This window comes from Syngnathus acus, chromosome 1, assembly GCF_901709675.1.
Source record: "Syngnathus acus chromosome 1, fSynAcu1.2, whole genome shotgun sequence".
Lineage (NCBI taxonomy): Eukaryota > Metazoa > Chordata > Actinopteri > Syngnathiformes > Syngnathidae > Syngnathus > Syngnathus acus.
Window position 1 is genome coordinate 15,973,110 of NC_051087.1, and position 24,730 is coordinate 15,997,839.

General features: G+C 49.8%; 1 protein-coding gene across 17 annotated transcripts in view; it reads right to left on the bottom strand.

Annotated features, from left to right (window-relative positions):
* The window catches only part of tenm3 (teneurin transmembrane protein 3), a 408,252-nt gene that overhangs the window by 53,108 nt on the left and 330,414 nt on the right, over nucleotides 1-24,730 (bottom strand). For all 17 annotated transcript variants that reach the window (XM_037253940.1, XM_037253950.1, XM_037254006.1 and 14 more), the window contains 3 exons: nucleotides 14,439-14,563; nucleotides 14,127-14,234; nucleotides 2,858-3,012 (listed from right to left, as the gene is read on the bottom strand). In XM_037253940.1, coding sequence (XP_037109835.1) covers nucleotides 2,858-3,012; nucleotides 14,127-14,234; nucleotides 14,439-14,563 — 388 coding nt within the window. The remainder of the gene's footprint in view (nucleotides 1-2,857; nucleotides 3,013-14,126; nucleotides 14,235-14,438; nucleotides 14,564-24,730) is intronic.

Genomic DNA, 24,730 nt, shown 5'->3' on the forward strand with positions numbered 1-24,730 from the left:
TTAACCCCTACAGAAAATCAATTTCCCCTTGGGTTGGTGTCAGGAAGGGCATCCGGCTGTAAAAAGTTTTGCTCCAAAGATTTTCTCGGTATAGGACTCTCAACCACGAGATGGCCATGGACTGTTCCCGGTGGAAGAAAGCCATACTGAGAATCCAGTCCAACCCAGCGGCGCCTGGAACATGGACTTTAAACCGATGATGATGATGATGATGAGTGCACAATGGAGCAGTGTTTAGAAACTGTCACCTCACATCTTAAGGTTTCTCAGGGCAAAAGAGGAGTTTTCAAATTCTCCCTGTATCTGTTTGGGTTATCTCCATGGTACTCTGTTTTCTTCCCAAAGACTGAAAACCACAAAAGCCATGCAAGCGCAATATATTCTACACGACAGATGTGAAAAGTTGACTATGTACCTACGTACAATTATTTTAATATACTTAAAGAGGATTGCATAGTATTGTTTTTGTTTTGTATCTCCGTTATATGACTACCGTATTTTCCGCACTATTAGGCGCACTTAAAAACTTAAAATTTACTCAAAAAAACACAGTGCGCCTTATAATGCAGAGCGCCTTATATATGGATCAATTGATGAATTTGTTGATCCATACTGGTTGTACACAGCGCTCTGCACAAAACGTTTCAGTACGTTTTAGTACGACTAGTAAATTACAAGGTCGCATCGCTTCCCAGCATTACGGCAACCGTGGTCAGGGGGCGTCACTGAATAGCTGCTGTACCCGCGAGGCTATTTCATTTAAAAATAGGCTGTTCCGTTAATGTTTTCGAGTACGTTTACGGATCAATCTCCAACGGAATCATAAATAAGCAGCACCAATGTGTTAAATCAGTCTTTAGTCCAGGGGTCTCAAACTCCAGTCCTCGGGGCCGCATTCCTACATGTTTTCCAAGTTTCCCTCGTTAAACACACCTGATTCAATTATCAGGCTCCTGCAGAATGTGAGGATGAACTGATCATTTGAATCAGGTGTGTTTAACGAGGGAAACTTGGAAAACATGTAGGAATGCGGCCCCCGAGGACTGGAGTTTGAGACCCCTGCTTTAGTCGGTTCCGATCACTTTTATGGGAGAGTGTTTGAGAAACGTGATTGTTTACAGAGGGCTGCCACGACACTTTACTGAGGCTCATGGGAGTCTGCGAGCTGAGGCTCATGGGAGTTTGCGGGTGGCTAATGCTATAATGATAGCTGTTATACGCACGAGGCTATTTCATCTCAAAATAGGCTGCTCCGTTAATGTTTCGAGTAAATTTACGGATCGATGTAGAAGGGAAACACAAGCAGTACCAATGTGTTGGATCGAACTTTAGTCAGTTCCGATCATTTTATAGGAGATAGTGTGAGAAATGCGATTGTTTACAGAGGGCTGCCACGACGCTTTGCTGAGGCTCATGGGAGTCTGCGAGCTGAGGCTCATGGGAGTTTGCGGGTGGCTAATGCTATAATGATAGCTGCTATACGCACGCGGCTATATCATCTCAAAATAGGCTGCTCCGTTAATGTTTCGAGTAAATTTACAGATCGATATGGAAGGGAAACATAAGTAAGCAGTACCAATGTGTTAGATCGTACTTTATTCAGTTCCGATCATTTTATAGGAGATAGTTTGAGAAACGCGATTGTTTACAGAGGGGTCATTGGTTATTGGCTAGTGGATGCATACCACAACCCTAGCCAACCTCAGTTTGTTGCAGTATAGCTTCTATTTCATGCGCCTTTTAATCCGGTGCGCCCTATATATGGAATAATGTCTAAAATAAAAAAATCAATGAGGGTGCGCCTTATAATCCAGTGCGCCTTTTGGTGCGAAAAATACGGTATGTGAATAATGTATTTCATATGAATAATCACATGATTTCTCTTAATTTATAATTTACAAAGTAAGACTGGATATGTTTTTCTACTTCCTACTCCCTTTGCACATATGAACTGCGTTGAACCTTTTAAGATATGTATTGATCTTTTTTTTTATGACGGACCGACCCAACTAACCCAACCAACCAACCAACCAACCAACCAACCAACCAACCAACCAACCAACCAACCAACCAACCAACCAACCAACCAACCAACCAACCAACCAACCAACCAACCAACACACCAACCAATCCTGCCGCCCAACCGACCGACCGTGTATCATCCCTTTAACTAACCGACAAGTCCACCGTGTGTAGTTTAGAGCTCTAAACGTCCGCACTGGACAAGCTGCTAAGGACCAACGGAGACAATTGGCGAACTGGCTGACTCCAAAATAAATTGCATTACAGTAATTCAGCCGAGGTGTAACGAGAACATGAATTACTGCTTTAAAGTGCTGCTTAGAAATGAGAGGCTTTATCTTAGCAATACTCCCAAGAATGAAAAAAGCTGGACTTAACTACAGCACCAATTTGCCGGTCAATTTTAAAATTACTATCCAGTTTAACACCCAAAATTGCGACTGTTGGCTTTAGATAAGGTGCCAGGGGGCCCAAGTCAGAAGGATGTTGTTTATTTTTATTCCATAAATGAAGACTGGAGGTCAACTAGACCCCCAAAATGTAAACATGTCAACATCAATGCATGCTCCTAATCTGAAACTTTGCCTATATCAGCACAGGCTAAACAACCCAGACTTGAGTTTATTAATTTTTTAAAAGCAGAAAATTCCATGCTGAAAATGGCATCTTGAGCAATCGTGCATGTAAATGTTATGTCCATCAGATGTTTTCACACAAGCCACCTTCGCAAGCAGGAAACGCGCATCTCTGCAACCAGTGCCAATTTCCATATTTTTGGTCAACAACAATATTTTTACACAACAAAGTACATGTCATTGTGAGGACACTTTGTTACCTGTCTTATGTGCATGCTGGTATCACAGGTCAGAGGTCGTGCAGAAGTCAAGTCATTGCTTCCCAACACTGTGGAGATGATCCCATTGCGATCCACTTTTCTGATCATCGTCCCATCCACAAAGTAAATTAAACCATTTTTGTCAACTGCAATCCCTGTATAGGGTAGAAAAAAACATCACCAAATCACAGCATATCATTTAACATTTCTACCATGTAGTACAGGAGTGTCAAACTCATTTTTTTTCACGGGCCGCATTGTAGTCATAGCTTCTTTCGGAGGGCCATTATGACTGTCAACCCAAATAAATGTACGAGCACCTCATATTATATACAGTAAAAGCTTCAAAACAAACTGACAAATAACTCGTTTTCAGATCAGACGAGTAAAAACTGGTCAAATATTAAAAAAAAAAAGATATTATTTAAAGTGAAGACAATTTGCAATTCTAGTAATGACATACAAATTTGATGCACAATTTGTCTTCACGGGCCACATAAAATGATGTGGCAGGCCGTATCTGGCCCCCGGGCCTTGAGTTTGACACCGGTGATGTAGTATGTGAACCATTATCATCGTCTTCAGCTCCCTCCAGCCACTCGTGTCTTGTTGTGCTTCTTGTGTTCATGCGGCAAAATAAGCAAACACTTAAATTTCTGCTAGGTAATCTTCAACTATTCGATGGCAATGTGCATTTACTAAGTTTAAATTTGACGGGTCAAATTCAGATAAAAGCATACAATTTTATACAAAAACGATTATCACACCATTGATATTTTTTCCATATATGGTGCATTTTCCCCATTTTAATTGTTTCATGCTCCTTCATTTTCCCTCTGTGCCTTGTTCATGTCTTGCCTCATAGGTTTTCCTGTCAACCTTTTCTTATCAGACTTTATCCTTGTGCATACCAATTAGATGTGTCTCAATTTACAAACAATTTGACTTAAAAACAGCTTTTCAGACCCAACATGTTCATAAGTTGAGGGCTACATTGTGAGAGATCGGACAGTACAGCCAAATGCAAAGTGAAGCAGACTTTATTGTGGAGGGAGAGGGGAATGGTGGAGGGCTGAAGTGGCGAACGGGCGAGGCTGCGCTCGCCGGGTGTGGATAGCCGGATGGCAAGCCAGGGGAAGGGGCTGGCGGCTGGACTTCGCACTGGCGAGGACTGGACGTGGCGGACGGGTGATCTCCAAGGAGAGCAACTGCGGACTGACAAGGTAGCACTGGACAGACAGGAACAGAACCGAATCATAAAGAAACGGGGAGTCAAGCTTACAAGGACCGGTGTGCACGGAGACAAGCTGACAAGGATTGTTGCGCTGGCCGTGCTAATGTAGCACTCCCAATGAGCCCACGACAGGTGACGGTGATCCTGGTAATTGGGGGGCTTGGCTGGATGACACCGGCGCGTGACAGAACCCCCCCCACAAGGGACGACTCCCGACGTCCCCAGGAAACAGCCCCCCCAACACCGAGCGGGCGGGGGGGAATCAATACTCGGTTGATGCATCCGAATCGGCAGCCGACGTTGAAGCAGCAGATGCGGGCGCAAGAGGTGGCGAGGCCGGGGCGCGGTGCAGCGGCGGACCCTCCCCACAGGCCATCCCCTCCGGCACGTACGCCCTCGCCGGGGGCCCGGCTGGTCCGGATGCAGGCGGTGGAACTCCGTGACGAGTGAGGGGTCGAGGATCCAGCGGCTCGGCACCCAGGAGCGGTGCAAATCATCGTACCACTCCCAACCCACGAGGTACTGGCGCCCACGGCCACAACGCCGCGACCGGAGCAAGGAGCGGACGGTGTAAGCCGGCTCTCCCTCGACGAGCTGGGGCGGCGGCGGAGCAGACGCCGCAGCCAAGGGGCTCTCAAACACGGGTCTCTCAAACACGGGTCTCACCCGAGAGACATGGAACGTGGGATGGACCTTCATGGAGCTAGGAAGGCGCAGATGAACAGCAGACGGGTTGATTACCTTGCATATGGGGAAGGGACCGACGAAGCAGGGCGCCAGCTTGCGAGATTCCGTGCGCAGCTGCAGATCCCGCGACAAGAGCCACACTCGCTGTCCCACGCTGTACGACGGAGCTGGCGTCCGATGCTTATTGGCCTGGTGAGTGTAGCCGGAGACAGAGCGGAGGAGAGAGACCCAAGCCCTCGCCCAGGCCCGATGACAGCGGCGGACACAACCGAGGGCCGACAGGCACGTCGCGCTGTGCTCCTGGTGGGTGAACAAGGGCGGTTGATAGCCAAACACACAATGAAAGGGTGACAGACCTATGGCCGAGCTGGGAAGGGCATTGTGGGCATACTCCACCCAGGGAAGCTGCTTGGCCCACCCGCGCTGATCTCCAGCGGCCATGTACCGGAAAGCCTTGCCCAGCTCCTGGTTCAGACGTTCGGCTTGCCCATTCGATTGCGGATGGAACCCTGACGAGAGGCTGGCTGTGGCGCCGATGAGCCGGCAGAACTCCGCCCAGAGGGCGGAAGAGAATTGCGGGCCACGGTCCGACACAATGTCCTGAGGGATGCCGTGGTGCTGAACAACCTCCTGCAGCAGAATGGATGCAGTTTGCATTGCCGACGGGAGTTTGGGCAGGGGAATAAAATGGCTCATTTTGCTGAACCGGTCCACGACTGTGAGGACCGCAGTTTTCCCCTCCGAAGATGGAAGCCCCGTGACGAAGTCGACCGACAGGTGAGACCAGTGTCGCCGGGGAACGGGCAGAGGCTGGAGCAACCCGGCCGGGGGCTGATTAGATGACTTACAGCAGTTACAGGTAGGGCAGGCCCGGACGTAATCGTGCGTCTCCTCCCTCCAGGCGGGCCACCAGAACCGCTGAGCCACCATGAACCTTGTGCGGGCAGTCCCGGGATGGCAGGCGAGGCGGGAGTCGTGTGCCCATTGAAGGACGGATGACCGCAGGTCCTCGGGGACAAACAGGTGACCCTCTGGGTAGTTGCTGGGACCAGGTTGATCGCGCGCTGCAGCCTCCACCTGACGCTCAATCTCCCACGGCAGGGCCGCCACCTGAACAGAGCTCGGAAGGATAGTGGGAATTGGACCCTCCACCTCCTCTCCTCCAGGGAACCTGCGCGGTAAGGCGTCTGCCTTCGCGTTGCGGGAGGCCGGTCTGTAAGAGAGCGAGAATTCAAACCGGTCAAAAAAAAGGGCCCACCGAGCTTGCCTGACGTTCAGTCTCTTGGCCGATCTCAAGTATTCCAGGTTCCGGTGGTCCGTCCAGACGATGAACGGCGTGGTGGCACCTTCCAAACAGTGCCTCCACTCCTCCAGAGCCAGGTTGACCGCCAGGAGTTCCCGATTGCCGATGACATAATTTCGTTCTGCGGACGACAGGCGGCGAGAAAAGAAAGCGCATGGGTGGAGGCGACCATCCTTGTGGCTACGCTGGGACAATACTGCCCCGACTCCCACGTTGGAGGCGTCCACCTCGACCACGAACTGCCTCTTGGGATCGGGCACTCGGAGGATGGGAGCGGAGGTAAACCTCCTCTTTAATTCCGCAAAGGCGCGTCCTGCCTGGTATGTCCATTTGTACGGGGAGGCGGGGCTGGTAAGAGCGGTGAGGGGTGCCGCCACGGTGCTGTAGTTGCGGATGAAGCGGCGGTAGAAGTTCGCAAATCCCAAGAATTGTTGTACCCACTTGCGTGTTTCAGGAACTGGCCGTGACTGCCCTCACCTTTTCGGGGTCCATCTCAACGGATCTCTCTCGCACCACGTAGCCGAGAAACTTGACGTGTGGAATTCGCACTTCCCCGCCTTAACGTACAGGGAATTCTCAAGGAGACGGCGCAGCACCGCCCGGACATGTTTGATGTGTTCAGAGAGGGGCAGACAGGGAGTACACGCGACCCTTGGGGGGTGAGGTGCCAGGTCGATCGCGCAATCGTACGACCGGTGTGGGGGAAGAGAAGTCGCCTTGGCTTTGCTGAAAACATCCTTGAGTTCATGGTACTGTGCTGGAACGTTGGAAATGTCCAGGTTAGGGCCGGCCGGGAATGGGCCTTTCGAGCAGGTCGGCAGCTGCTCTTAGGCATAAGTGATGGCATCGCTCGCTTCACTGCCGAACGCCTCCCACCCCCCCAGTCCAGCACCGGGTTGTGCAGCCGCAGCCAGGGAAGCCCCAAGATGAGCCGCTGCTCTGGGAGAGACAGGAGAAAAAACTGAATCGTCTCTTGGTGATTGCCCGAAAGAAGTAACCTGACTTGTTCCGTGATGGAAGTCATCTCGCCAATCTGCCGACCGTCAATGGCATGAGCGGGGATTGACGGGCTCAGGGGCAGGAACTTGATTTCCCACTGACTGGCCAAACTGATGTCCATGATGTTACCTTCCGCTCCTGGAATCCACCAAAGCCGCCACGTTGCGGTCGCCCGCCGCAAGCTGGATGCGTGCTTGTAGCGTGAAGGAGCTGGAACTTGAACGGGAACTGGGAGAGCAGGTGTTAGTCAAGCTCACGCGGATCCCCGACGCCACGCAAGCTCTGGCCTTTTAACGGATATCCGACTGCCCGATGGCCACCCTCCCCACAGTACAGGCACAGCTCTTGTGTGAGCCGTCGGCGGTGTTCCTCTGCGGGAAGGTGGGCTCGCCCCAATTCCATCGGCTCGGCGGGCGGGGCGGTCGATGGAAGCTGAATGGGCGGACGAGGGTGGTTACGCGGGCTTCGCGGCGCTCTCCGCTCCCGCTCGCTTCGCCGGGTCCGGATCCGCCAGTCCGCGCAGGCCGCCAAATCCATCGCACCCAGGGTTCGAGGACGCTCGGAAGACACCAACGCGTCCTTCATGTACTCGGCGAGCCCGTGGAGGAAGGTGCTCACCAGGGCCGATGTGTTCCACTGGGTGCTGCCAGCCAATGTCTGGAACTTGTGAGCATACTCTGCCACTGATCCGCAATGTAGCCAGCTCCACGGCGGCGTCCTCTGTGGCCGAGCCCAGGTCAAATAGCCGTAGGAGTTCGCTCGCAAAGGCGTCAAATGAATCACAAGCAGGGGCCCTTCGCTCATACTCAGCCATTCCCCACAGCCATGCTTCGCCCGTGAGGTGGGACAGGATAAAACCTACTTTGGCTGGCTCGGTCGCGAACGTGGCGGGTTGGAGACTGAACATGATGCGGCAGTTGGTCACAAACGCCTTGACATGTTTGGGATCTCCACTGACCTTTTCTATGTTACCAAGACGAGGATCTGGAACATCCACAGCTCTCTGGGTCTTGGCGATGGAGCGCAAGCTGGATGTGGGGGAGGGGGCGACAACAGCTGGTGGGATGTGGCTGGGCGGATGGCTTCTGGACATGGTACGGGGAGTGCCGAGTACCTGAGCCCTCTCCTGCGGCTTCTGTTCGAGCTGTTGCTGTTGTTGCTGCAGTTGACGCTGCTGCTGCTGGCCCACTTCGATCAGGGTTCGGATGTCCGCCAATAGGCTACTGACCACTGTCTCAGTCCACTCCAGTCGACACAATGCCGTCTGATCACTTGCTGGCTGCATAGTGTTGGTCAGCTTGTACTGTGAGAGATCGGACAGTACAGCCAAATGCAAAGTGAAGCAGACTTTATTGTGGAGGGAGAGGGGGACGGTGGAGGGCTGAAGCGGCGAACGGGCGAGGCTGCGCTCGTCGGGTGTGGATAGCCGGATGGCAAGCCAGGGGAAGGGGCAGGCGGCTGGACTTCGCACTGGCGAGGACTGGACGTGGCGGACGGGTGATCTCCAAGGAGAGCAACTGCGAACTGACAAAGTACAGTGCCTTGCGAAAGTATTCGGCCCCCTTGAACCTTTCAACATTTCGCCACATTTCAGGCTTCAAACATAAAGATATAAAATTTTAATTTTTTGTCAAGAATCAACAACAAGTGGGACACAATCGTGAAGTGGAACGAAATTTATTGGATAATTTAAACATTTCCAATGTTGTCCTAAATGACTGATGATGATAAATAGAATGCACCTGTGTGTAATCAAGTCTTCGTATAAATGCACCTGCTCTTTGATAGTCTCAGGGTTCTGTTTAAAGCGCAGAGAGAACCATGAAGACAAAGGAACACACCAGGCAGGTCCGAGATACTGTTGTGGAGAAGTTTAAAGCCGGATTTGGATACAAAAAGATTTTCCAAGCTTTAAACATCTCAAAGAGCACTGTGCAAGCAATTATATTGAAATGGAAGGAGTATCAGACCACTGCAAATCTACCAAGACCCGGCCGTCCCTCCAAACTTTCATCTCAAACAAGGAGAAGACTGATCAGAGATGCAGCCAAGAGGCCCATGATCACTCTGGATGAACTGCAGATAACTTCAGCTGAGGTGGGAGAGTCTGTCCATAGGACAACAATCAGTCGTGCACTGCACAAATCTGGCCTTTATGGAAGAGTGGCAAGAAGAAAGCCATTTCTCAAAGATATCCATAAAAAGTCTCGTTTTAAGTTTGCCACAAGCCACCTGGGAGACACACCAAACAAGCTCTGGTCAGATGAAACCAAAATCGAACGTTTTGGCCACAATGCAAAACGATATGTTTGGCGTAAAAGCAACACAGCTCATCACCCTGAACACACCATCCCCACTGTCAAACATGGTGGTGGCAGCATCATGGTTTGGGCCTGCTTTTCTTCAGCAGGGACAGGGAAGATGGCTAAAATTGATGGGAAGATGGATGGAGCCAAATACAGGACCATTCTGGAAGAAAACCTGTTGGAGTCTGCAAAAGACCTGAGACTGGGACGGAGATTTATCTTCCAACAGGACAATGATCCAAAACATAAAGCCAAATCTACAATGGAATGGTTCACAAATAGACGTATCCAGGTGTTAGAATGGCCAAGTCAAAGTCCAGACCTGAATCCAATCGAGAATCTGTGGAAAGAGCTGAAGACTGCTGTTCACAAACGCTCTCCATCCAACCTCACTGAGCTCGAGCTGTTTTGCAAGGAAGAATGGGCAAGAATTCCAGTCTCTCGATGTGCAAAACTGATAGAGACATACCCCAAGCGACTTGCAGCTGTAATTGCAGCAAAAGGTGGCGCTACAAAGTATTAGCGCAAGGGGGCCGAATAATATAAGCACGCCCCACTTTTCAGTTTTTTATTTGTTAAAAAAGTTTAAATTATCCAATAAATTTTGTTCCACTTCACAATTGTGTCCCACTTGTTGTTGATTCTTGACCAATGTTCCCTCTAAGCTGCGCGCGTGCGAAATCGCGAACTGCCCGCACATTCTCAGCGCACAAGAAAATCTATCCAGCGCATAAACAACATCCCACATCCCATCAACCCCCCCCGAAGCGAAGCGAACACGCATCGTTTTCATCTACCATATTTTTCTGCACCATAAGGTGCACTTAAAAGCCTTTAAATCTCTGAAAAATCTAAGGTGCGACTTTTGTGTGGACCGAATTCCAAATTCTGTAAATGTTGTGTGGCTCCCGCCACACAGGGACATAATATGTAGGCGTAATATCTAGACCCAGTGAACTTATCAGAGGACATTACGTTTTACGTAGATCGGGGCAGTAAATCAAACAGAGGTCTGTACGAAATATGGAGAGTACGCACCCAAGTCGCCAATGATAAATACTTTTGCAGTATTAGGACACTTTAAAATGGCGTTGACAAAGAGACATGCTTACGAGGCACAATTCAAGCTTTCTGGAAAGCCGGGATCATTGCTAAAAAGACAATGACAAGAGGGAACTTGGCATGTTGAATGGCGAACTTGCCCAACTGTTTAATTTGCATACAGAAGATGAGGACTTTGATGGATTTGCGTATGAATAACCAAATTCACTGTCTTGCTCCTGTTTCATTTTTTTTTTTTTTTTTACTGTAAGTCATGGCATGCATGCGCCCTGTAATGTGATGCGCCCTATGTGTGGATAAAGTACAGCAAAGCCCCCGCAATTGAGTCGGCCTGAGTCGGTCGGCAATTGAGTCAATTTTCGGACTATAAGCCGCTACTTTTTTATCAAATTTTGAACCCTGCGGCTTACAGTCCGGTGCGGCTTGTATAGTTTTTTTTCCGTGATTTTTCTCACGACTAATACACTTATACACTCATAAAAAGGCTGTGGACCGCTGTTGTGCTGTTATGTTAACAGAGAACCTGAAGAGACACCTCTCTGCCAATCCTGATCCCTCAACAGTGTGGAAAGGTCTGCAGAGCATCACGGGCTACAAGAAACGAACCCCCCGTCCTGTGGAGAGCCCAAGGCTTGCTAACCAGCTAAACAGGTTCTACTGCAGGTTTGATCGGTCCTCCCACACAACGGGACTTCCTGCAGCACAATCTACATACTCACCTCTCCCCACAACTGCTCTGTCCACACCTCTATCATCGTTGTCACCCACTCTCTCTCTTGCAGAGGCCGCGCCCGCACTCCAGATCCGCGAGGAGGAAGTGCGCCAGATGTTCCGGAGACAAAAGATCAGGAAGGCACCGGGCCCAGACGGCGTGTCACCTTCCTGCTTGAAAGTCTGCGCTGAGCAGCTGGCGCCCACCTTTGCACGGATCTTCAACCGTTCTCTGGAGCTGTGTGAGGTGCCCTCGTGCTTCAAGAGCTCCACCATCGTTCCAGTGGCCAAGAAGCCCGCCATCACAGGTTTGAATGACTATAGACCTGTCGCACTGACATCTGTGGTCATGAAATCTTTCGAGAGGTTAGTGCTGAACCACCTGAAGGATGTCACGGGCCCCCTGCTTGACCCCCTTCAGTTTGCCTACCGGGCAAACAGGTCAGTGGATGATGCGGTCAACATGGGACTGCACTACATCCTACACCACCTGGACACCCCAGGAACGTACGCCAGGATCCTGTTCGTGGACTTCAGCTCGGCGTTCAACACCATCGCTCCTGGCATCCTCCAACAGAAGCTCACCCAGCTTGCGGTGCCTGCCTCCACCTGTCAGTGGATCACCAGCTTCCTGACCAACAGGAGACAGCGTGTGAGGCTGGGGGGCATCACATCTGACACCCGGACCACCAATACTGGAGCCCCTCAGGGGTGCGTCCTCTCCCCACTGCTCTTCTCTCTCTACACCAATGATTTCTCCTCAGGTGACTCTCCTGTGAAGCTCCTGAAGACGACACCACTTTCATCGGACTGATCCAGGACGGTGATGAGACTGCGTACAGACAGGAGGTGGAGCGGCTGGTCCACTGGTGCAGCCAAAACCACCTGGAGCTGAACCCGCTCAAGACCGTGGAGATGACAGTGGACTTCAGGCGTGACCCTTCACCACTTTTACCCCTCACTATCCGCAGTAATACTATTCTCTCCACAGACACCTTCAAGTTCCTGGGAACCACAATCTCTCGGGACCTGAAATGGACCGGCCACATAGACTCTGTCCGGAAGAAGGCCCAGCAGAGGCTGTACTTCCTGAGACAGCTCAAGAAGTTCAACCTGCCGCGAGAGCTTCTGAAGACCTTCTACACTGCCATCATCCAGTCTGTCCTCTGCACCTCCATCACTGTCTGGTTTGGCTCGGCCTCCAAACAAGACAAGCACAGACTGCAACGGACAATCAGGACTGCAGAAAAGATCATTGGAATCAACCGCCCATCTATCCAAGACTTGTCCCTGTCCAGGACCAGGAAACGTGCAAGGAACATCTCTACAGACCCTTCTCACCCATGTTGCAATCTGTTTGAACTACTCCCCTCCGGACGGCGTTATAGAGCTCGGTACGCCAAAACCAGCAGACACAGAGACAGCTTCTTCCCCCAGGCTGTTGCTCTGATGAACTCACACCACTCTTAGAGTCTCAGAGTCATTACTGTGCAATAACATCCTGCTCTCCACACCTTTTTGAATTTGTCTACACTGTTTGTACTATGTGTCCTCTCTGCATCCATTGCAGCCTGGTCATCCTGGAAGAGGGACCTTCCCATCTGTGGTCTCTTCTCAAGGTTTCTCATTTCCCCTAGCTGGAGTTTTGAGTTTTTCCCTTGCCCTTTTGGGAGTTTAAGATCAGGGGATGTTTGAGAATATTTGCCATTTTTCCATGTCCTGAGTGTTGTTAGTCACCTAAATGTTGAACAGAGGGTGTGATTTACCGAAGTCAAATTCCTTGTTTGGCACGCTCAAACATGGCGAATAAAAAACTCTTGAACTCTTGAATCTTGAATAAAAGTTATGCGTCCCTAAATAATCATCTCTTTTCTGACAATCATCTTTGTGTATATTCTCTTACAAATGGTAATTAAACATTAAAAACCTTACGCGATCATGCGGCGACTTTATATGCATTTTTTCTAACGGCCACAGGGGGGGGCTCGAGCAGAAAAGGTAAGAGTGAGAGAGGTGTAATATATGTGTCGAGGAAGACAGTAGTGGCGCGTTGTGCACGAGGAAAGTTAGCGTAAACAGAGCCCAATGATGGAAGACACTGGAAGGCGTGCGTATGACGCAGCTTTCAAGTTAAAAGCCACTGATAAAGAAGGGAACAGAGCGGTTGCACGTAAACTTGGAATAAATGAATCGATTTAAAGTGGCCCTACGACTTGAATGGGAGGCTTGGATGACCAGCGGCGAGAAATCTTTTACAAAAACTGGACGCATGCGAAGAGCAACTTTCGCACAAGTCTGCCAGTGGATCCTGACAGCGTTAAGCCGTGTGAAAAAATCCACCATCACCAACAGGTTTCGAAAAGCCGGTCAGCTGCGTGACGGAGAGGAGAGCACAAGCTCAGGAGTGAATTTGCCTCAGGACGAGAGTGACGATGAAAGCGACAATGAGAGAATGAGAAAGAGTGTTGCGACGTACATCTGGCACGATTCCAATCGGACACCGAGGAGGAAGATTTTACTGGTTTCAGTGGACAGGAGGAAGACAAAAACGGCTCTCAGTGACTTTGTTGACTGGTATGTTTTTTCTTTTACCCGCCTAGTTAGTGCTGTTACTTCCGTGTTTACGACAAAATGTTAATGTTATTAAAACTTTAGCCCAGCTAGTGCTGTTACTTCCGTGTTTACAACTAAATGTTAATGCTATTAAAACTTTAGCCCAGTTAGTGCTATTACTTCCGTGTTTACAACGAAATGTTAATGTGATTAAAACTTTAAAAAGGCTTTCTGTGTACTGTCTTTCTTCATAAACAACTTGTGCGCACGTGCGGCTTATAGTCCGGTGCGGCTTATATAAGTATAAAACTAAAAACAATCAAGAATTTTAGCTGGTGCGGTTTATAGTCCGGTGCGGCTTATAGGTCGAAAATTACGGTAGGTTTTAGTTTTAAAACAAAATTGTGTGTGTACCTTTAGGTCCCAGTAACTGAGCTTCTGTAGCTATTCTTCCGTCTCCACACCGTGCTTCATCAAATGGCGGACATTGTTCACCAGTACCAGCCACAACCTCCCCATTACCTGAACACACACACAGGCACATTAAACCTTGTAAGGTCATCTAACATCTCTGATTAATAATTATAATAGTAATAATAATATTGATAATAATAATAATTTGTCATTTTGTGATTTTTTTATGACCAAAGTTAAACTAAAAACAAGGTATTACTGTAGACCTGTATAAAAACAGCACTCTGCTAGGAGGCAAATGCAATTACTTACTGATAAGGTCCCGGGCACCACTGAGGTTCTTTGGTCTGTAGAGTCGTCTTGAGTTGGTGTCTGAGACATAAAGCTGTCCGGTCACTGGATCAGTAGCCAAATAATACCTATGGGCAGGGTTGTTGCTGAAAAGGAAGTTAAGCGAAATGAAAATAAGATTAACAAATATTTGGTTTTGGAACACCAAATTCATTCCCTCAAGTTGACATTTGGAGGAGGGTAAGTAGAGTATAGCCGGAAGAACACCGATAAGAATGAATTCAACAACCAAACACTTGCCCACTGAGAGTTTGTTCAGAGGTTTGTACACAACTCAGGTAGCGTATAGAAAGAAAATGTTGGATTTCAGTATGTTTGGTATCTAAGGAAAATTGACCTTAACACAAAACTTATAGGGCGGCATGATGGAGCACTGGTTAGCACATCCACCTCACAGGAGGGTGCGCATTTGATTCCATCTCTGACCCTCTCTTTGTGGAGTTTGCATGTTCTCCCCGTGTCTGTGTGCCCCGCGATTGGCTGGCAACCGGTTCAGGGTGTCCCCCGCCTACTGCCCGATGACTGGTGGGATAGGCTCCAGCACGCCCGCAACCCCCGTGAGGACAAGCAGTATAGAAAATGGATGGCTGGATGGACAAAATTTATATTGGGACTTTTGCCACTTGGTGTATACTTCAACATTAGCTTATAGTATTTGTATATGTATTTGGTTAGTGATACATGGAGAGCATCCATCCATCCATCCATCCATCCATCCATCCATCCATCCATCCATCTTCTTCCGCTTATCCGGGGTCGGGTTGCGGGGGCAGCAGCTTCAGAAGGGACTCCCAGACTTCCCTCTCCCCAGCCACTTCATCCAGCTCATCCCGGGGGATCCCAAGGCGTTCCCAGGCCAGCTGAGAGACATAGTCTCTTCAGCGCGTCCTGGGTCGTCCCCGGGGTCTCCTACCGGTGGGACATGCCCGGAACACCTCCCCAGGGAGGCGTCCAGGAGGCATCCTGGTGAGATGCCCGAGCCACCTCATCTGGCTCCTCTCAACGTGGAGGAGCAGCGGCTCTACTCCGAGTCTCTCCCGGATGACAGCGCTTCTCACCCTATCTCTAAGGGAAAGCCCGGACACCCTGCGGAGGAAACTCATTTCGGCCGCTTGTATCCGGGATCTTGTTCTTTCGGTCACGACCCATAGCTCGTGACTGTAATTGGAACACACCCTCCGGTTCCCCTTCTTAAAGAGGGGAACCACCACCCCAGTCTGCCAATCCAGAGGCACTGTCCCCGATGTCCACGCAATGTTGTAGAGGCGTGTCAGCCATGACAGCCCCACAACATCCAGAGCCCTTAAGAACTCCGGGCGGATCTCATCCACCCCCGGGGCCTTGCCACAGAGGAGTTTTTTAACTACCTCAGTGACTTCGACCCCAGAGATTGGAGAGTCCGCCTCAGAGTCCCCAGGCCCTGCTTCCACAATGGAAGGCGTGTAGGTGGAATTGAGGAGGTCTTCGAAGTATTCTCCCCACCGACTCACGACGTCCCGAGTCGAGGTCAGCAGCACGCCATACCCACTGTAAACAGTGTTGACGTTGCACTGCTTCTCCCTCCTGAGACGCCGGATGGTGGACCAGAATTTCCTCGAAGCCGTCCGGAAGTCATTCTCCATGGCCTCGCCAAACTCCTTCCACGCCCGGGTTTTTGCCTCAGCAACCGCCGAAGCCGCATTCCGCTTGGCCATCCGGTACCTGTCAGCTGCCTCCGGAGTCTCGCAGGCCAAAATGGCCCGATAGGACTCCTTCTTCAGCTTGACGGCATCCCTTACCGCCGGTGTCCACCAGCGGGTTCGGGGATTGACACCACGACAGGCACCAACGACCTTACGGCCACAGCTCCGGTCGGCCGCCTCAACAATGGAGGCGCGGAACATGGTCCACTCGGACTCAATGTCCCCCGCCTCCCCCGGGACGTGGGAAAAGCTCTGCCGGAGGTGGGAGTTGAAGCTCTTCCTGACAGGGGATTCTGCCAGACGTTCCCAGCAGACCCTCACAGAGCGTTTGGGTCTGCCAGGTCGGACCGGCATCTTCTCCCACCATCGGAGCCAACCCACCACCAGGTGGTGATCAGTTGACAGCTCAGCCCCTCTCTTCGCCCGAGTGCCCAAAACATGCGGCCGCAAATCCGATGACACAACTACAAAGTCGATCATTGAACTGTGGCCTAGGGTGTCCTGGTGCCAAGTGCACACATGGACACCCTTATGTTTGAACATGGTGTTCATTATAGAAAATCCGTGTCGAGCACAGAAGTCCAATAATAGAACAGCCGCTCGGGTTCAGATCGGGGGGGCCGTTCCTCCCAATCACGCCCTTCCAGGTCTCACTGTCATTGCCCACGTGAGCTTTGAAGTCACCCAGTAGAACGATGGAGTCCCCAGAAGGAGCGCTCTCCAGCACTTCCTCCAGGGACTCCAAGAAGGGTGGGTACTCTGAGCTGCCGTTTCGTGCATAGACACAAACAACAGTGAGGACCCGTCCCCCCACCCGAAGGCGGAGGGAGGCTACCCTCTCGTTAACCGGGGTGAACCCCAATGTGCAGGCGCCCAGCCGGGGGGCAATAAGTATACCCACACCTGCTCGACGCCTCTCACCGTGGGCAACTCCAGAGTGGAAGAGAGTCCAGCCCCTCTCGAGAGGGCTTGTACCGGAACCCAAACTGTGCGTGGAGGCAAGTCCGACTATGTCTAGTCGGAACTTTTCTGCCTCGCACACCAGCTCGGGCTCCTTTCCAGCCAGAGGGGTGACATTCCATGTTCCAAGAGCCAGCTTCTGCAGCCGGGGATCAGACCGCCAAGGTCCCTGCCTTTGGCCGCCGTCCAGCTTACACTGCACCCGACCCCTTTGGCCCCTCCCACAGGTGGTGAGCCCATGGGAAGGGGGACCCACGTTTCCTTTTCGGGCTGTGCCCGGCCGGGCCCCATGGGTGAAGGCCCGGCCACCAGGCGCTCGCCTTCGAGCCCCGCCTCCAGGCCTGGCTCCAGAGGGGGGCCCCGGTGACCCGTGTCCGGGCGAGGGAAAACGAAATCCATTTATGTTATTCATCATAAGGGGCTTGTGTGGACATGGAGAGTATTTATTCATATCTCTATGACATTTTACTTTTATGGGTAGATTTTTACTAATGAGTTATTAGCTCCCCGCTGCTTACCGGCTGTTGTACTCAGCAGCACTGTTTAAGCCACTTTGTTTGTAATTCACAGAACAAGGATTGTAGAGCAACATTTGATAGAAATTAAGTAATAATATATTCTTTGAATCTGACAAACCAAATCCACCAAGACCACACAATTGTGCGTCTCTGTGACCCATTCCAAAGTTTGGCTTCATATGCAAGAAACATCGAAGTAGCCTTAGAAATATTTCAACACGTAAAAGCTGCCCAGTCTAGCAATATTGACCACTGTCCAAAACAACTAAATGTAATTGCCGGTGGAAGGATTATTACCGTATTGGCTCGAATATAAGACGATGTTTTTTGCATTGAAATAAGACTGAAAGAGTGGGGGTTGTCTTACATTCAGGGTCTAGACCAGTGGTTCTTAACCTGGGTTCGGTCGAACCCTAGGGGTTCGGTGAGTCGGTTTCAGGGGTTCGGCAGAGCCTCCACTGCGGAGGTCCAAACACACCTGATTTATAAATTCGCATATCTGAACTGGTCTCGCAAAGGCAACAGCAGAAGTCACACTGATTAGCTGGTATGTCATTTGTTGTGAATTCATGCATTGTGTTGGTTTTATTCTTTGAACAAGGTGATGTTTATGCACGGCTCATTTTGTGCACCAGTAAAAACATCTCTGTCTTGAATTTGAATAAAATAAATATATATTCACAAAAGAGGGGTTCGGTGAATGCGCATATGAAACTGGTGGGGTTCAGTGCCTCCAACAAGGTTAAGAATCACTGGTCTAGACATTATCCCCATTCACTTGTGCACAGCGGTAAGTTAAAAGTTGCTGGTATCGACTGAGTATGTTGCTGTGATCGTGTGCGTATTTGACACAAAGTGCGTATATACGTACATTTCATTTTTACTATTGTCCACTGTTGTGCCGTTTGTCCGATCGCGGTTTGCTTCTTGTGCGCGCCGTTTGATTGACAGCTCCGGCGCGCTCCTTTAAGTTTGCCTCGCATCGTACGAGTAGCCGTTATGCAGCGGCACGGCAACTAACGGTCGCCAGCAAATGTATTTTGTTGTCTCGATGACTTATGTTTGGTGTGTTGCCGAGAGTATTTCATTTATGGTTATTTAGTATAATAGCGGAACCGTTACGCGCAGTTAGTTACTATGTAATGTGTGCCGTCTACTTGTGTTGTGTGACGTCAGAAGTTGAGTGTTGACTTACGCGCTGTATTTCTGTCTGTTGCAGAACCACACACACATACACACCACACATTACACACACACACGCACGCACACGCACACAACACACACACACCCCACACACCCTTCACACGCTTCATACAATAATCACACACACAAGAATCACATTCACACACCCAAAGACTCACCCATGTACACTACACACACCTGCTCTCACAACCTTACGACCAAACATGTGCCTATACCCTTTTGCCAGTTTGCCTGTATGCCACTAGGAGCCACAGTGCCTGTTACTTTTTTGCCAATAATTCAGTAAAGCAATCAAAACTGAACCACGTCTTCCCTCCTGTGTTATGACCGACACCCGGGGGCGAAAAGAGCATAACCATCCGAGCCAATCCCCTATACCAGGGGTCACCAACCTTTCTTAAACCGAGAGCTACTTCCTGGGTACTGATTAAGGCAAAGGGCTACCAGTTTGAAACACTTCTGAAATAGCCGATTTGCTCAATTTGCTTTCACTATGTGTTATTATTGTCATTTCCAATTCACATGTAAGTGTGATTTTAACAAGAATAGCAAAAATACAGTCAAGGCTTGGTTTTTCACCACAATCCGTTCCAGAAGGCAGTTCGAGAAGCGAATCGGTCGAATTCCAAATCTATTTTTCCCATTACAAATAATGGAAAAAAATTTAATCTGTTTCAAGACAAAAAAAACCTGCCTTTTTTAAGCATTTTTTCATTTGCGCATATTTGTCCGATCGCGCAACTGCAGCGCACCGCCGAATGCGCAACGGTAGCTCGTCGCCGACCGCGCAACTGCACCGCGCTGGTCGCATTATTGTGACAGAGCCGTTGATGAAATTTAGAAAATATTTTTAAAGTCCTGATGTACTTTCCAAAATTTAAGTGGACCTCAGTGCGCAGGGAGCTTAATTTGGTCCGATCGCGCAACGCCGGGCGCTCACTGTCGCATTGCTTTAAGAGCATCTTTGTGTTTTAGGATGGTTTTACTGCTCCCACTTGCTTTCTTTGGAGGCATGATTAGAGGTTAATACAATCCTTAAAGTAACGAAAATACAATAACAACGGAGTCAGTCGGCATCCGGGCCGCGCGGTCGGGTTTTCTCAGGTCCTCCCGGCTCATCTCGCGAGGTTCGCCCTCCGAATTTTGTTCGACAACTGAAGCAAAAAACATCTCGAATTTTTTGTTCGAATTCCGATTTGTTAGAGAACCAGGACGTTCGAAAACCGAGGTGTGACTGTAAAATAAATAGATGCAGCTCACTGACAAGTGCCACTATTTGAGCTAATTTTAGAACAGTCCTGCGGGCGACTCATGCGGTCCTCACGGGCGACCTGGTGCCCGCGGGGACCGTGTTGGTGACCCCTGCCCTATACAGTCCTCAGGCTCCCCAACAATAGCGGTAGCAGTTTGCATTATTTTATTGCAATGTTTTTCCTTATTTAGATTTGTTTCAAGACTACAGTTACAGTTAGACTTCACTTTGATGGTTAATGCAGTTATTGCAATTTTGTTGTTTTATCACAGTAGATTGGTTTATTTACATTTCAAAAACCAGAAGCCATTCATTTACAAATGTGTTTGTACTTTAGTTTACATATTTAAATGTTCAGATATTAAGATGTGACAGACAGTTTTTGCACGATTTGAATGAGGCAAAATAACATGCTTTTTCTCTTGAATATATTGTTATAATCATTTGTTTCAGATGTAATCATTTGCTGTATAAAAATTAAATTTGGTGTTCAAAAAGTATTTTTTCAAACTTGAGTCTTGAAAAAGAGGGGGTTGTCTTATAATCAGGGTCGTCTTATATTCAGGCCAATACGGTGTGTGTGTGTGTGTGTGTGTGTGTGTGTGTGTGTGTGCGTGTGTGTGTGTGTGTGTGTGTGTGTGTGTGTGTATATATATAGATATATAGATATATACACACGGGCGCTCACTGTCGCATTGTTTTAAGAGCGTCGTTGTGTTTTAGGATGGCTTTACTGCTCCCACTTGCTTCCTTTGGAAGCATGATTAGAGTTGATGCAATTCTCAGAGTAACGAGAATGTAATAACGAACGGAGTCAGTTGGCATGCGGGTCCTCTCGGCTCATCCGAAGCAAAAAAATCTTGAATTTTTTGTTCGAATACCGATTTGTTCGAGAACCAGGACGTTCGAAAACCGAGGCTCCACTGTATGTATATATATATATATATATATGCTGGCAAGCACACAAAACACACACACATAGTATATATATAAAACTCAGTTGTCATTGTGTGTTTTGTGTCCTTGCCAGCATTTTAGAGAGCTAACACTGATACTTGCCAGCATTTTAGAACGCTCACACTGATACTTAAAAAGGTCTTGCAAAGTTACGCAATATCGTAATATCATTTCCATGCCCCATTTAAAAATGATTGCAGGACACAGGGATTTTTGTGTGTTATGCTCAAAATACTTAAACTGGCAATGCCTCTCGACCAAAGTGCTACATTTTTTGTGACTGACAGAGAAACATTACTTCCATAATTGAAACTAACTTATCCGCAAGCCTGTACAGTGGGAATAAAGCAGTTATACAGACAATGAGATATACAACTGAATAGAAAAACCAGTAACCACACCAAGATGGCGGCGCGTACACACGCAGCGACCTCTCTCTGTCCCGCCCGAACGGTGTTTTGTTCGTTTAATGTGTTTGTCCGACAGTTTTATGTTTTCGTCTCGTCGTACTAAGTCGTGCTACAAGTACAGCAGGCAGGTTCTGCTCGACATCAGCGAAAGTGAGTTTTGTGGCGTTCTGGACTTTGAAGCGGAGACAATAAAGGAGCTCGGACTGCTCCGTCCTGGAACGTCGCCGGACTCGCCTGCTATTCCTCCCCCGGATGGAAAGCGTCGGAAGCGGTGTGCGAGGAGGCAGAAGAGGGGCAAGCGCGGAGGCGTCCGGGCCAGGCTGGCGGCCAACCCAGCTCGCCCGGCCGTGCCTTCCATTCTTCTGCCGAATGTTCGATTGCTGGACAACAAAATGGATTACATTCGCCTGCTGAGATCTACGAACCGGACAGTGCGTAACTGCTGTGTGCTCGTGTTCACTGAGACTTGGTTGACTGTCAACATTCCGGACTCTGCTGTGCATCTGGAGCGGCTAGCGTGCTATCGGGCGGACCGGGCCATTGTAAAAGGGGGAAAATCGCGAGGAGGTGGAATATGCGTCTACATCCGTGACGAATGGTGCCGGGACTCTGTAGTGGTATGCAAGCACTGCTCGCCACTGGCGGAGTTTGTGATCATTAAGTGCCGTCCTTTTTACCTGCCAAGGGAATTTACTGCGATTCTGCGGTATACATCCCGCCTTCCAACATCGAAGGCGACAGGATCGCGGCTCTTAGTGAACTGTACCAGGCTGTCAGTGAACAACAGACGGTGCACCCTGACGGTTTCACCATCTTCGCTGGGGATTTTAATCATGCTAACCTGAAGTCTGTTTTTCCGAGGCTTCACCACCATGTTAATTTTCCAACACGTGGTGACAGCTTCCTGGACCTGGTCTACTCTACACATAAAAGAGCTTTCAAAGCCGCCCCCCTCCCCCATCTTGGACTTTCTGACCATCTCACTGTTATGCTTTTGCCCGCATACAGACAAATGGCGAAAGCATCCAGGCCGGTTCGCAAGCGGGTAAGGGTGTGGCCTGAGGGTGCCTCTGATGCGCTTCGAGACTGCTTTGACTGGGAAATGTTTAAGCAGGCGGCCACTTGCAACGATCGGACGGACATAGAGGAGTATACTGACTCTGTTTCCTCTTACATCACGAAGTGCATTGATGATGTGACCCACTCGAAATTCATCGTCACTCGGGCTAACTGGAAGCCATGGCTGACAGGGGCTGTCCTCAGGCTGCTGAGGGCCAGGGATAAAGCCTTCAGAGCGGGGGATGAGGCTGGCTTGAGGACAGCGAGGGCCGACCTGTCCCGGGGCATCAAGGAGGCGAAAAGGGCATTCTCTTGTAAGATTACCGCCCACTTCAAGGACAGCAGGGACGCACGGAGCCTGTGGCAGGGCATTCAGACCGTCATGAACTACAAGCCTGCGCTGCAGGGCTGTGAGGGCGACATCCGTCTGCTCAACAATCTTAACCGCTTCCTTGCTCGCTTCGACGCTCAGAACAGCAGTTGCCCGCTGAAGACCCCTCCCCCTCCACACGAGCAGCCCCTGTGCCTCTCTGCCGATAGCGTGAGGAGGGCGCTTGCCGCTGTCAACACCCGTAAGGCGGCGGGCCCTGACAACATCCCAGGTCGAGCGCTGAAGGACTGCTCTGGGGAGCTGACGGGTGTCTTCACGGACATCTTTAACATTTCCCTGCAGCAGGCCATTGTCCCTTCGTGTTTCAAGGCTGCCACCATCGTACCTGTGCCGAAGAAACCTGCTCCATCCTGCTTCAATGACTACCGCCCCGTGGCACTGACGCCCATCATCATGAAGTGCTTTGAGCGGCTTGTCATGGAGCACATCAGATCCGTTCTCCCCCCCACCATAGACCCCTTCCAGTTTGCGTACCGAGCCAAACGGTCCTCTGAGGATGCCATCTGCTCTGCCCTCCACTCGGCCCTCACCCACCTGGAGAGAAGGGACTCGTATGTGAGATTGCTGTTTGTGGACTTCAGTTCTGCCTTCAACACCATTGTGCCACAACGACTCATCTGCAAGCTGGGCCTCAGTACATACATCTGCAACTGGCTACTGGACTTCCTCTGTCAGAGGCCTCAGGTGGTACGTGTTGGCGACAAAATCTCCGCCAGCATCACGCTGAGCACGGGGGGCCCCCAAGGCTGCGTGCTCAGTCCGCTGCTCTTCACCCTGCTGACGCATGACTGCACTGCAACCTACAGCAACAACCGCATAGTGAAATTTGCTGACGACACGACTCTGGTGGGTCTCATCACCAAGGGCGACGAGACTCAATACAGGTTGGAGGTTGACCTTCTGACCACGTGGTGCAGGGACAACAATCTCCTGCTGAACGTCAACAAGACCAAGGAGATTGTTGTTGACTTCCGGAAGGGTCACACCCAACACCTGCCACTGACCATCGACGGTGCTGTGGTGGAGAGAGTGAGCAACACCAGGTTCCTGGGGGTGCACATCAGTGAGGATCTCTCCTGGTCCACCAACACCGCATCACTGGCGAAGAAGGCTCAGCGCCGCCTGTACTTCCTGCGGAAACTCAGGCGAGCAAGTACTCCTCCGGCCGTCATACATTCTACCGTGGCACCATTGAGAGCGTCCTCTCCAGTTGTATCGCTGTTTGGGGTGGTAGCTGCACTGAATACAACATGAAGGCCCTGCAGCGCATAGTGAACACGGCTGGTAAGATTATTGGTGGTTCACTCCCCTCCCTGAAGGACATTTACACCTCCCATCTCACCCGCAAGGCGACCACGATTGTGAGTGATGTGAGTCACCGCGCTCACTCTTTGTTTGATCTTCTGCCCTCTGGGAAGAGGTACAGGAGCCTGCGCTCCCGCACCACCAGACTCACCAACAGCTTCATACTCCAGGCTGTTAGGATCCTGAACTCCCCCCTTCTGCGTAGTGTCCTGTACTTTTGCGCTATATTCTGACTGTCTGCTGTATGCACACTTGCTCCATTTTTGCTCCTCTTCTTTACTATGTTATTTGTTTATTTATTATTTATTCATCACTCTTATTTATTCATTGTTTGTGCCTTCTTGTTTTTATTTGTTTGTGTTGTTTACTTGTATGTATATTGTGTACTGTCTTGTCACCGTGGGATAGTGGGAACGTAATTTCGATTTCTTTGTGTGTCTTGGCATGTGAAGAAATTGACAATAAAGCAGACTTTGACTTTGAAGAACTATCTATAGCCTGCTCTCTTGCCTTCCT